Source organism: Antrostomus carolinensis, unplaced genomic scaffold (genome assembly GCF_000700745.2).
Source record: "Antrostomus carolinensis isolate BGI_N321 unplaced genomic scaffold, ASM70074v2 scaffold579, whole genome shotgun sequence".
Lineage (NCBI taxonomy): Eukaryota > Metazoa > Chordata > Aves > Caprimulgiformes > Caprimulgidae > Antrostomus > Antrostomus carolinensis.
Window position 1 is genome coordinate 59,615 of NW_010338994.1, and position 12,927 is coordinate 72,541.

The window sequence follows — 12,927 nt, forward strand, 5'->3', positions numbered from 1 at the left end:
ATTATAGTGTACTTTGACACTAGTTGTATTTGATCACACTGGCTTTAGTTTTACACAGTCTTGAAGGACTGGATTCTCTACTGCAAAAGCCACCAGAAAACATGAGATGTCTGTCTCTTGTTACTCTGTAGTTCTCAGAAATTTAACGGATGCAGAGAATGGCCACTAACAGGAATGACTCCTGGTTGGGTTGTGCGCCTGGGAAATGAAGTCAGCAAGACTGGGGAATAATGAGGAGCACAGTGAAACATTGCCACAGAGAAGGGAATGGGATGCTGCTTGTGGAGAGGCAAGAATAGGACTTGAACTGGAGGGAAAAAAAAAGCTGTGGAAAGGAAGAGAAGCAGGTAGTGACTAAGTTAGAGAGCAGGACATGATTCCTCATAGGGCACGGACAGAGGAGCTGGGCAACTGAATCATATCCATGCATCCATGGTGCCTGGAAGCATGCATAGAACATGCTTTGGGGGACAAAAAGGGCAAGAAATAAGATGAGGGATGCAACAGCAAGAAAAGGTTTAGTGTAAGCATCAAATGGCGCATCAAAAGCATGAATGAGTAATTTGGCTGCAGACATGTGAGAGACACTAATGATGCAAGTAATGACTGAACAAGTGTAAAACACTGTAACAAGCACAGTGTATGCACATAAGTTTAATGAGTGAGACTCAAACTGTTATCTTTAAGGTAGGATTTTGTTTTCTACTGAAAGTACAAAAATCATATTCTGATTCTCAGGTTTCTGAGATTCCCTTCCTGAATTTTCACTTCCAAATAGCAAAAGCAGATGCCAGGGATTCTTTTTCTGCTGGTTTCAGGAGTGTATTACACACCTATAGTTTGTAATATAAGGGCCTCTGACAGTAATCACTTCTTCAATAATTAACCATCAGCATTAACACGTCTCAAATAAACACACATATTTTAGATCAAAACTCCCAATCTAGTATTAATTTTATCAAATTCTTTTGTTGAACATCAGGATTAAGATAATAATTTTCTGATAAAAGAGAAAAAAATTAGTAAGCCCTCACTTTGCAAACAAGCAGTGATACAGTTAGCACAATGTTTTCTATTATTGCAACTACTACAGTAAGAAAAGGGGTTTTTTTCTGCAGTCTAGATCTACTGAGATATAAACAGCAAAAACATTTTATGCGGATTTCAATATTCAAGAAAAGCACTAACAAAGAATAATGTCTCAGTATAAACCGTTTTTTCCAGTATTTCAGAGGCTGTTTAAGAAGAACCACTGGCAGTTACAGAGATAACTGAACCATTTTCTTCAGTTTGTGACTTAATGATAGTAATTTAATGTATAAGCTTTGGCATTCTAAATTAAAATTCTAAATCAGCAAAAAGCATTTCTAGACAGGAAAGAGAACCAAAGAAGTATTTTTGTATTTTAATTTAGCTAATAATTGATTAACAAAATACTCCAATATATTTAGCATCGTTTTAACATACGTATCGCTGATATAGAAGTCAGAGATCATCAATAACTGAAGAAAATGTGAGAGGATGCCAAAGCTTGCTGCCTGATTTCAGAAAATATTTGGATCTTAATATGTAACAACAGATTGTCAATGTCCGTGCATCTCACAGACTGTATGTTAATTAATTAGACTTGAGGATCAAGACCTCTGTCTTTTCAATTAGGTTTTAACAAAATGATTCGCAAAATCAGGACACTGTCATTGGCTAATGGGCAATCCATAAAAAGTTCAAAATACAGGATTGAAAGTTACAGATGTTAATATATATCTGTGAAAATTACTAATTTATGATTAATACATGGATTAGTGTATTGCTTTTTCAAATTCAATTTATTAATTGTATACACTTGCAGCATTTGTATTTTTTTAAAAAAGTGCAATAAGCTTTTCACATTGACTTCTGAAAATTGTATTGTTCTTCTTTATCCTTGTAAAGTCTGATTATTTCCTGAAGACAATTCCTTAGAGAAATAACAACAAAATATGCCGTCTGAAATGGAATAACATTTAAATGTTTTCCTCATACAAGAGCATTTACACAAGTCTGAGCTTTACAGAGAGCTTCTTCATGCAGTTACAGCAAAAGGTTTCCCAACTGAAATAGAGCAGCTGACAATGAACTGAAAAATACGTTCAAATTGTTGTGGTTAGTAAAACAAGAGTGCCCTCTGTCGATGATGAACTCGGGATCAGCCACTTGGGCACAAATAAAATGTTTTGCTTGAACAGTGTCAAATAAAGGATAACTGCCTCCCTCTTCCCACAAAAACTGATTCTGAAGTTAACACAGGTTTGAACTAAAATGAAGAAATTTCCTCTTCACAGACAACCCATGGACTTGTCCACGGAAATAATAAATGAAAAAGTAACATTACTGTGAGAAAGTGTTTTACCTCTTCATAATAATGGAGATTATTCTCAGCTACATTAGTGAACGTTGATCTCATATCACACTGCATGTTTTGCTTCCACCTGTCCCAATCCGCTTTCAGAGCATTATTGGCACATTCGACTTTGTCTTCAAGTTTCCCAATCTCTTCTGAGAACTAAATATGAATTGTAAACATTAAAAAATATTATTAAAGTCACCATTTCAAATGAGATTGAAATCAAGTGATTGTAGTGCAAACAGAACTGCAGAAAAAAGGCTGGTATTTAACTTAGCACAGAAAATCATTCCCCTGGGATAAATTCAAATGTTATTCTTTATTACTCAGTACAATTTCTGAAATATTAATAACAGAATTCTAGACCAGAATTAAAGTGTTGCTGAACATATTTTAATTGACTGAGAAGTTACAGACTCTGGCACCTCTTCACTAGCACTTGACAGTAATGCATCTAAAAAGGAAAATATAGAGGACTTTACTGAAGCAGAATCAATTATACAAACTGGATTTGGCCAGAAAAACTGAGAAAACCCTGATGGAACCTTTGATGACCTCAGGAAAAACCAGAATGGGGAGAAGACAGCAGAAATCAAAAGCACAAACTTCCTGATTTCTTGCCTGTCACCTTGCCATCTTTTCTGGTGTGACCATGTGAATGAGAATTACAGAGGCTGAGAAAGAAATTAAACCAAAGGACTTCTGCAGAGAAGAAACTCTGTCACAGTGATCCAGGATCAAAAACCTGGAGGGCTACTCTACAGGTACTATTTTCTTCCAATTAGTGTAGATGCACAAAGTGACTTTTCAGTTAATGGGAATGAGTAAGTGGACAGAGGCCCTCTCTTTAATGAGTCTTCTAGTCTACTCAATAATTTTGTTACTTATTGTCACATGCTAATCAGCTGTGTCAGTTCTGGCTGGCACCCAGTCCCAGAACAGGGTATGTCTTCTGCAGCTACTGTGCAAATGCATCTGCTGGGACTGCACAGCGACTGTCTGCAGCAGGAGAGAGGTCAGGCAGAAACACCATCAATAAGGAACATCAAGAGGAAAAAGTTAATCTCCTTGTATTGTTTCCATTGCAAGTCAGGTCCCATACACCTTCCTCTTCTTCCTTGTACTCTGCTGTCAGGCAAATTGTTTTTTCCTCATACAACACCCCTGTAAAGTGTGCTCTCGTGCTCTCTGCAGAGCTGGTGCTTTCATTGATATGAACTTCAGGATTAACTTCCAGGATTTTCAAGGAATTCTTATGCTATTGGCAGAATGCAGAAATGCCAAAATTCGGAGCAGGATGTGGAAAGTCTTAGCGTGCAGCCTCCAGCTTGAACAACACAGGGAGGACAGTGTTCCAGTGCAACAGCTGGCAGTGCTGCTGCCATCAGACACGAATTAAGCAGCACTGCCTGAAATGGCCACAGAACCTGAGCCCAGTGTTTAATTCACAAACCACAGATCCCAATTCAGTTTGACATACGAGAATCCTTCAGCTGTTAAAGCAGACAGAAACTCCTTAGCTAGTAAAACTGAAAAATCTCATCTAAATTATTTTCTCCATATTCCACGATATGCAGATAAACAAACATTTTTAGTTAAAACTTGATTTCTACACTGATTTTCCTTGCCACACTTCAAGATTAATGAAATACTGGTTATTAATCAAGAACAAAATGCAAAATATTATTTCTACTTTACTGAAAAGCCCAAGTTCAATTATCTAGCCAGACCAGTAATCAAACTACGGACTACTACCAACACTGTATTCAATATGAAAAGGTTAATCAAAAGTTTAACTGTGGGGAAATTACCGTTAAAGGAATTAGAGGCAGCTGGATTAGGTATCTTGTCCCAAGTTAATTAATTGCCTTACCTTCAAATACTAAAAATGAATGCACACAGAATACTGAAAACAGTGAATATTTTTAGATTATATAGAGTAAGAAAGGCAGTTGAATCGATTTTCTGCTTTTGCAAGGAAAAAGTCCCTATATGGGAATGAGCTAAGCTACACACATAAAGAACTTCTCCAACTTAGAATTTCTGTCTGCAGCAGCTTCCCCTGCTCTGATTCTTCGTATCTTTAACACATTTATTTTACAGTTTGTTTTTGTCTTGCCTTTTCTAGGAACTACAAATTTCTTCCACAGTGTAGTCACAGTGTGATGTAGACAGGCAGACTCTGTTCTACATCCCTGCCTAGATATGTGGTTTAAACATCACCTCTAAAGCTCAAAAGTGTGTCGTACCAAGGCAAGGGTTGGATTTAAGGTGTAAAGACAGCATTATGCCACACTTCATCTCAGGTAGAGAGGTTTAAGATCTACTTTTTTACAACTAAAAAGAAACATAAATGCCACCCTCTTCAGCTGCCATGACAGAAATCAAAGAAAAATGGCTTGGTCTCAACAAAAACATCTGCCTAGTGTATTCCTCATTTACAAGGTGTAAATGGTTACAAGTTATCCTGCAAATTAAATATGATTCTGAATCCATTTGCTTACATTGATCTCACTGAGGCAGCTAGTGTGATAAATTGTATCTCACATCAGTGATCTCCAGAGAAGGACAGCACAGTGCTAATCAGACATCGGACCATGGGACAGGAAGGTGGGAGCCAGACACTGCTAGTGCAGAGCGCTACCAGATGTGAACCGTGCAGCCTGTAGCCAAAGAGACTTGGCCCAATAGCCAAATCACCTGGTAAGTGGCACAGCATTTTACACTATCTCACTATGCAAAACAGCATTAATTTCTATCTGCTACATGAATTAATCTTACAGCTTGGTGATACTAACCCTTTTTAGCCTGGAATTAAAATGTATTCAGAACATGATAGATTCAGCATTTAATCTCTTTACTACTCAGTTTCAAGCCTGAACACTAGAATCCTTGAGTTAGCATTTAATGCTTATCTGGTTCTGTCAGAGCACATTATGCCAACCTTTTGTCAGAATTACTGTGAGCACTAGTGGCAGTAGCAAAACTGTTAAAAACTCCCAAACCACAGAGGGATACACTAGCATTGCTGTGTCTGATTTCAGAATGGACCATGGGAGCGATGGAGCTGTTTACAGACAGAGCTGTGGAGGAAAGAAAGGTGTAGCTAAGCAGGACACCAAAGTCATCCTGAACATCTCTATCAGAGCCTGCATCCAAAATCAGTCTTCAGACCTTCCATACTTCCAACTGCCTTCTTCATGGACTAAATTTTAGAGTGGGAGACAAGATTTTGGCTTTTTAGCAGAACCACAAGCAGCTTTCTAAAAGCTCAGTGGCAGAAGCACAGCTCAAGAAAACGTTTTTTCCCAGCCAACGAGCCTGACATCTCATGAAGTATAATTGTGATTCCAGCCTATTACAGCTGCACTGACCTTGGGGATGTTTTGTATTCTCCTGCTGTATAACCTCCTGTTTGTTAAATCATTTAATGTTTGCTGTGACCAATGTTAAAGATCTCACAGCCTTTTATCAGCTCTAATGACAGTCTGAGGTTCCTTATCTATGGTGGAAATGTACTTCAAATGAGATTAGAGTTCATGCCACTCATTGTCAGCAGAATTTCTGGCTACTAGATTGCACTGACAAGTTCAATCTGACATCTGTGAGATCATTAGAAGCTACATGAGTTCTGCTTAGGAACAGAAACATGCACATACAGCCAAACTCGGTGTTTGACACCAATTCCAATAACAGTACCTGTGTTGTGACCACCTTTTTATTCTGAAATCAGCCTGTTTAAAAATGTCAGCAAAATATTTCAACACATAATAAAAATTAAAACATAGTAAAAAACTGAATAAGAAAATAGCTAAAGTTATTTGAATGGTTTAAAATAGCAGCACACCTTTCTCTGTGGCCAAACTATCATTAATAGAAAAAGCCTTCAATTTCTAATTAAGAAAAAGTCTTCAGGATACAGCTGCCACTTAATTAGAGAACACAGGATTTTATGATCAGATTAGTCTAACAGACATCTGTTTTACTGCTCTCATGAGACTTCAAGGAGAATCAGGCTCTTAGAAATAGTATTTTTTTTAAATGAGTGAGAAATAGAGGGGTTGGAAAGGTAAAACAAAGATCTGAACACCTGGGTAATCACACTGTCCAAAGGCTTTTGAAAACACAGAAACAGTGAAAAAAGACCAGGTTGTACAAACTGATCTCAAAATTTTACTGGAACCAAGTACAAACATCTCATTATGGAGTAAATCATTGCCAATATCAAATCAACATGGTATGATCAATACTATGCTAAAGGAGAAAATATTCCTTTTTGTCTGTAAAAGTTCAGGCAAAGAGAGTGTATGCACCTTGTCTGAGGACTCCATCAGATAATAACAGAAATAACATTCTGAAAAGCCCACATCCTGCCAGGCAATGTTCCCTTCCCTACAGTGGACAGCAGGAAGAGTAGCTGTTAAACAAGCTGTATGAAATTGCAATTCATCGCTGAATTGCTCTGTGCAAATGCAGCTGTTTTTAGCAGGTTGCCAGCAAACCACAGAAATGGGAAGTACTGATTAAAAGGGAAGCAGTGTTAAGAAGTTTATAGAACTAGCTGCATACAAAGAACTTGCGCAGTGTGCGTAATGTGTGCTGCCAGCACGCGGGGCACCCACGGCGTGGGCTGCGGGGGACGCGGGCAGCTGCGGCAGGGGGCGGGGGTCTGCCAGTGCCCTCGCAAGGCAGCACGGCAATACGGTGGGTGGCCTGCAGCCAGCTGAGGACTAGGACCTGCCATTGCTACCCCAACTCCCAGCCTAAGGGCCTTCTCCAATTTACCAATCTCTGTGCATTTTGTAAGAGCTTCAAACTTTATTCCTAAACTCAGGACAGGACAGGAGAAGCAGCAGAGAAGGTAGAGAAACAAAAACAGATTAGAGAACACAAAAGGCAGTGAAATTTGAGGACAATATAAGCAAACAAAATTTCTACTTCAGGAAAAAACAAAACCAGAGGTATTTACTTACTGTCCCACTGCAATACACAGAGGCAAACTGTTACAAGATATACCATAGCCATCGTAGATATCAGACAGTGATAATATATTCTTATTTATTCAGTTCAGTGACAAGAAATCAAATAACAATATACATCTAAGTGACAGAAACTATGTAAACAGCTCATCTTTACATGAAAGCTAATTATCACAGTCCTAATAAAAAGTATCTGAAATGTCAAGGACTTTCTCCTTTTGTGTACTAAAAGGCTATTGATAGTTTGTAATTTGTATATATTATTTACACTGTATAACACTTTGTGTTAACACTGTGCTAAAAGGACATTATTTAGGCTGGAGAGTTAAATAATAAAAAATTTTTAAAATGCCAATACCCATCCCAGAAATTCCTTTTAATTGGCCCGCTGAGCCTTGCAGATGGGTTTGGGGATGCCTGCCCCCATGGGCCACCAGTTACAGTCTGACTTCTCTAGAATGAATGAAGGTGTCATACTGGAAGTAAAAAGATATCCCTGGGCACAACCAGGTAAGACAGAAACCTGAACGAACAGAATCCAGAGCTTTTTATTTTAAATAAGTTTAATGAACAGCTTTGCTCATTTTAACCATCTCCTCTCTGTCTCCTACATCAGTGGAGCAGCAGCTACAAGAGCACTGCAACAAGTCTTACTTTCTTTTAACTCCCAGTGTGGAAGTAAACAGAAATGCTAAAAATAAGCTGCTGTACAGTCTGTGTTGACAAAACACAGTGGTCACCTGCTATTACCTGTCCTTTGCTCCAGCAGCCTATCTACTGAACTTCTGCTTCTTTCCCATGATTGCCTTTGCCTTGCGTGCATGGCTACAAAGACAAAACCTATTCAGAGTAAGTATGGGAATTACGGAGACACCATCCAGTTACAAGGCGTGGCTTCAGAGGACACACTTTCTTCAGGGGAAAAGACGCTTTCTTTCATCTTTTGCAGTTAAAATGAGACCTGGAAGATTTCAGCTTTCTGTGCATACTCACCAGATCCTTTTCTGTCTTTTTATTGGCTAAAGCATCAACTTTGGATTCGAGCTCGCCTTGAATTTGGTCTCTCCTTTTCAAAACACCCTTAATATAGAAGAGAAAAAAAAAAAAAAAAGAAGTGAACCACACCAAATTTTAGCCATCTATTCAGAAAACCATCAAACAACTTGGCTATTTAATAAATTAAGCAAGATCACAGTATTATTCCATTCAGTAATTTTGACATGATACATGTACTTTCCTCAAAAAAAATCTTAAAATCAGGTACTGCAGACTTATTTTCAATAGCTGTATTTTATCTCACGTGTTTTTCAAGAATCTTAGTAAATCCAAGTCAGTGCCGCAAGAATCTGCCATACACAGTATCATTGCTAGATATATGAGAAAAACTGCAACAGCAGTTTACTTAGTATTGGCTCAACTTACTATATATTCATGTGCTGAAACAGCAACACAAGTTTCACAAATCTCATGAACAAAAGTATCTTTTTAGAGTAAAAGTTACAATATAAATAGAATAAATTACTAAAAATCGTATATCGGGCATTACTGAAATTGTGACTTTAACCTTCAATATTGTTTTGTAAGTGCCGAACATGGTTCAGGAAAATCAGATAAAATTATCATTAAAATGATAGACGTTCTAATATTGATATATGTGCTTATTTTCAGCATATGTAATTATTTCCTCCTTTAAAACTTTTTTATCAGGTATTGGATTTTTAGCATAATGTCAAAAATAATTAGAAAGGGGAAGGAACATTACTTGTTAAACTACAAAACAGGAACAGTATTATAGATTAAATTTCCATTTCCAATGCTCATTTGCGCTGCAACCTTGAGGAAGCCTTACAAATTTCTCTTTGCCTTAGTTTCCTCATCTGTAAAAGCACACTCAGGTGTGCTTATCTTGCAGAAATGTTGCAAGGCTTTAGTTCTTAAAAAAAAAAATCAGAAGCAGGACATACATAATTACAAATGTCAAATCCTTCTTTTACATTACCTTGCCATAACTGGTTTTACTGCTTCTTCTGCATATACTAAAAAGGTTTTCAGTATTCACCTCTAGCATAGGGCATGTTGAAACAGCACAGGGCACAAGCAGCTCTACCTTCTCTAGCTGTCTTATTTGACTGAGTTCTCTTTGATATTTTGCCACTTTAACAAACACAATAGAATAATTTAGGAGGTTAATTTTCAGATATTTTTTCAATGTTTCTTTTTTAAAAGGTATTCACTAGAAAAGATTAGTAAACTTGACTTTGGAGAATTCTGCATAATAGATTAGCAATACAAACTAATGCTTATAAATTACGTTTCAATAGCTCAGAATATCTTTTGGTTAGATAAGTACAGAAAATGTTTAGCTGTAAGCATGTAGCAAAACAAGTATGGAACAGGTTTTTTTCATATTACAAATACTTTCTCTTTTTTACTATTTCTTTGCCTCTTTTAAAGCTGTTTTAATGACTATTTAGCAACTTTTATCACAAATACTTTTTAAATTACAGGATAAAACCAATTATTTTAATATTAATGTGCTGCAACTATAGACAAGTGCTTCTAATGGCAGACAGAGGGACTGTGTTTTTAAAACATATTACTATACTTTTACAATTTTTTGTGTAATACTTAATGGTACCCTGCCACAAAACCCTCAAATAATTGTATGTGGACCCATAACCAATTTATTGCTGCAATTTGTACCCTGAGGCACAGCAGTATTCTGCACTCCTCAGATTTGTTCTGTGAATCAGTTAGGAAGGAGCCAGTCCAGATGTAAATATTTTAGCTATGAAGTCATCTCTTTCCCCAGTTTAAAGCTGAACTCCCAAGACTGGAAAATACAAGAATTGTATTGTATTGACCACACCTTCTTCTGCACATTTGGACATGATTTTGGCAGCACTGCACAAAGGTCCCTGTGATGAGAAACCCCTGAAAGCAGGTTTTACTAGTGTGTGGCTTCCCCCATTGTATTTTTGACTAGTAGTTCCCTCTCCAAACTTCAAGAGGGGAGTACACTGTAGGAAAAATAAAAATCCACGGCGAATGAAAGGAACAGTTGTAGAACAGGAATGAGCTAACAGAGGAAGATTTTCCCCTGGACAGAACCTTAAGGCAGCCTAATGCTGCACTGCAAGTGTTGCATCAAGACCACTGCAAGCAGAAAAAAAAAGCAACAGGCAACAGCTATTTGTAATGTGTGCATGAAGAGCCAGGTAGTGACTCTGGGTTTTGTCCACAGAAACCTCTCTGTGCTCTGGACAAGAGAGAACACCTGAGAAAGGGTAAGCCAGGCTGCAGACCAGAAGGCACTGGGCCGGCAGCATCTCTTCAATATCATGAAGGCTGGGATTGCTCATGATTAACAGGCTTAGAAAATCTGAAAAATAACTTTGGAAGCCGGGGAAAGGAAGAAGACCTACAATTGCTAGGATAGTAATCTCTTCAGAACTTTAAGCAAATGAATACCTACCCCCATCTACCTGCATGTACATGTAAATAATGAGGCTTGTGAGATACAGCACATTTTCTGTGGCCCCTCTTCCCATGAAGTTTGTTTTAAAGACAGCTGTCACTGCAGCAGTAATTCTTAACCTCTCGGTAGCTAAGCCTTACTGAGAAACTGGCAATGCTCTGTGCAGTACCAGCAAAGGCTGAGTTAACTTGGGTCTTGCTCTATGCATGGCCTGTAACACACTCTCAGCCCCTCCCCAGAAACCACTGCAGAAACAGCAGGAAGGCAAGAACAGATACTGCAGCTTGCCTTGCTCAAAACCTAGACAAAGAGGGGTTTGTACACATTTTCTGTTTTCTGGAGGCAGCAGAGTGGGAATTATGACATGCTGAATTCTGATAATTATGTTGATTATCCATCAGCACTGAGTTTATCAACTCTGCCGTCACATTTTTTACATTCTCTCCAAGTGTAAGAAAAATATGTACATAAAGGGAAGTGAGCGCATCAGCTTATGGCAAAGACTAACAGGTGCTTATATAATGGCACAGGAACTGGAAGTTCCCTGCTGTTCTGGAAAAAGAAAACATAGTTTAGGAACATCTCCTAGAAAGGGAAAAAAACCTCTCCACTCCTTTTCCCCCACACAATCTGTTACTCGATGAGTTCATATTTCAGCAGTGTCAGAGGAGGTCTTTCTCAGCTGCTGTTCCCCAAACATTTCTGTGTTCCCACCACTCTGCTACAATGCAGAGCTCTCTGGAGATGGCAACGCCAGCCACTCTTTAGCCCAGCTACCAAAAGCTACCTGCCTTGCAAAAACTATCAAGCTTTTCTTATCTGGAAGGGGTACCTCTTGCCTGATTAGCAAGGGAAACAGGACCAACCTGATTCCCTGCTAAGGGACAGCTATCCTGTGCTGTGTTTAGTAACAACAGTAAATAAGTGCAAACTCTCCTCTAGTGTTTTGTCACTGGAATAAGCCAAGCTTTATAAACAGCCATAAACAATCCTTAAGGAAACCTTACCATCAGAATTTCACTGTAGAGAACGTATTCATGTAAAATCGGCAGCAGATTTTCTGAGAGCCCTGCCATTCGCTTCTCAGTAGCCTTGCAACACTTGTCAATGCAGCTGGCAACACCTTTTAGGGAGTCTGCTATATCTTCTTCCGATGCCGACCAGAGTGTGTGGATGGGCCCATATTCCTTCAGTTCATTAAAATACTCTTAACAGGAACACATACACATATTAGTCTTTTGTTCATTAATAGATGTCTAAGTGATACTAACTGCAACCTCATATTTACTTTGAACAAAGCAAGAGACTGAGGCTAATGTTTAAATTTGCTCAGAGGACCGGGATAAGTAAACTGCAGTCCATTGTTTATGAACAAACTAACCAATTAATGTATTGTAATTAAATAGTTCCTAGAAACCTATCAGAAAAAATGCCCCAGTCATTTTAAAAGGACACATACACTCTTAGACCTGATGGGTTGTATTCAGTTCACCCAATGATCTGAATTACTTCACATTGTCTTCATACAGAGGGACATGAGCCATAGCAGCCCCAGGCAGCAGTTGGTCTGACTTGTTTCTGCTGCCCTGAATTCTTCTGCTACAGTAATGCTCCAAATCCTATTATTAAAACTGGTAGCCTTGGTATGTCCCAAAAGCTGCAGAAGACACACTGAAGTTCACTCCAGTTCTGCAGGTGTTATCTCCTTTAATAGGTTTTATTAATCTAAATATATAATATCCATATATAATGAATTATTTCTCTTATGCCTCTAGGTCAAGTGATAATCTGTAAGCAGAAAGAAAAATGTCCAGAATTCACTGTGCCATTTGGCAGGACTAAACTTGGGCAGGGCTGGATATGACCTGGAAGCTACATGCTCACAGGAGATTACTGTGAACACATTGGTCATGTATTGAAAACACAATTTCATCACAACTGAATTTATAATGAAGAAATGTCCAAGAAAAGATGCAAAGCAGATGTGTGCAATGAAGAGTGTTATGTTTACTTTGAGATTAATTGGACAAAAAAAAACTCCTTGGAAGATTAATTAAGAATTCCATTTTAAGCTACTGCAAGCAGGA

General features: G+C 38.2%; 1 protein-coding gene across 1 annotated transcript in view; it reads right to left on the reverse strand.

Annotated features, from left to right (window-relative positions):
• Nucleotides 1-12,927, reverse strand: part of SNX7 (sorting nexin 7) — a 24,571-nt gene that overhangs the window by 6,690 nt on the left and 4,954 nt on the right. The window contains exons 5-7 of the mRNA XM_010175664.1: nucleotides 11,848-12,047; nucleotides 8,356-8,442; nucleotides 2,390-2,542 (exon numbers count right to left, since the gene is read on the reverse strand). Coding sequence (XP_010173966.1) covers nucleotides 2,390-2,542; nucleotides 8,356-8,442; nucleotides 11,848-12,047 — 440 coding nt within the window. The remainder of the gene's footprint in view (nucleotides 1-2,389; nucleotides 2,543-8,355; nucleotides 8,443-11,847; nucleotides 12,048-12,927) is intronic.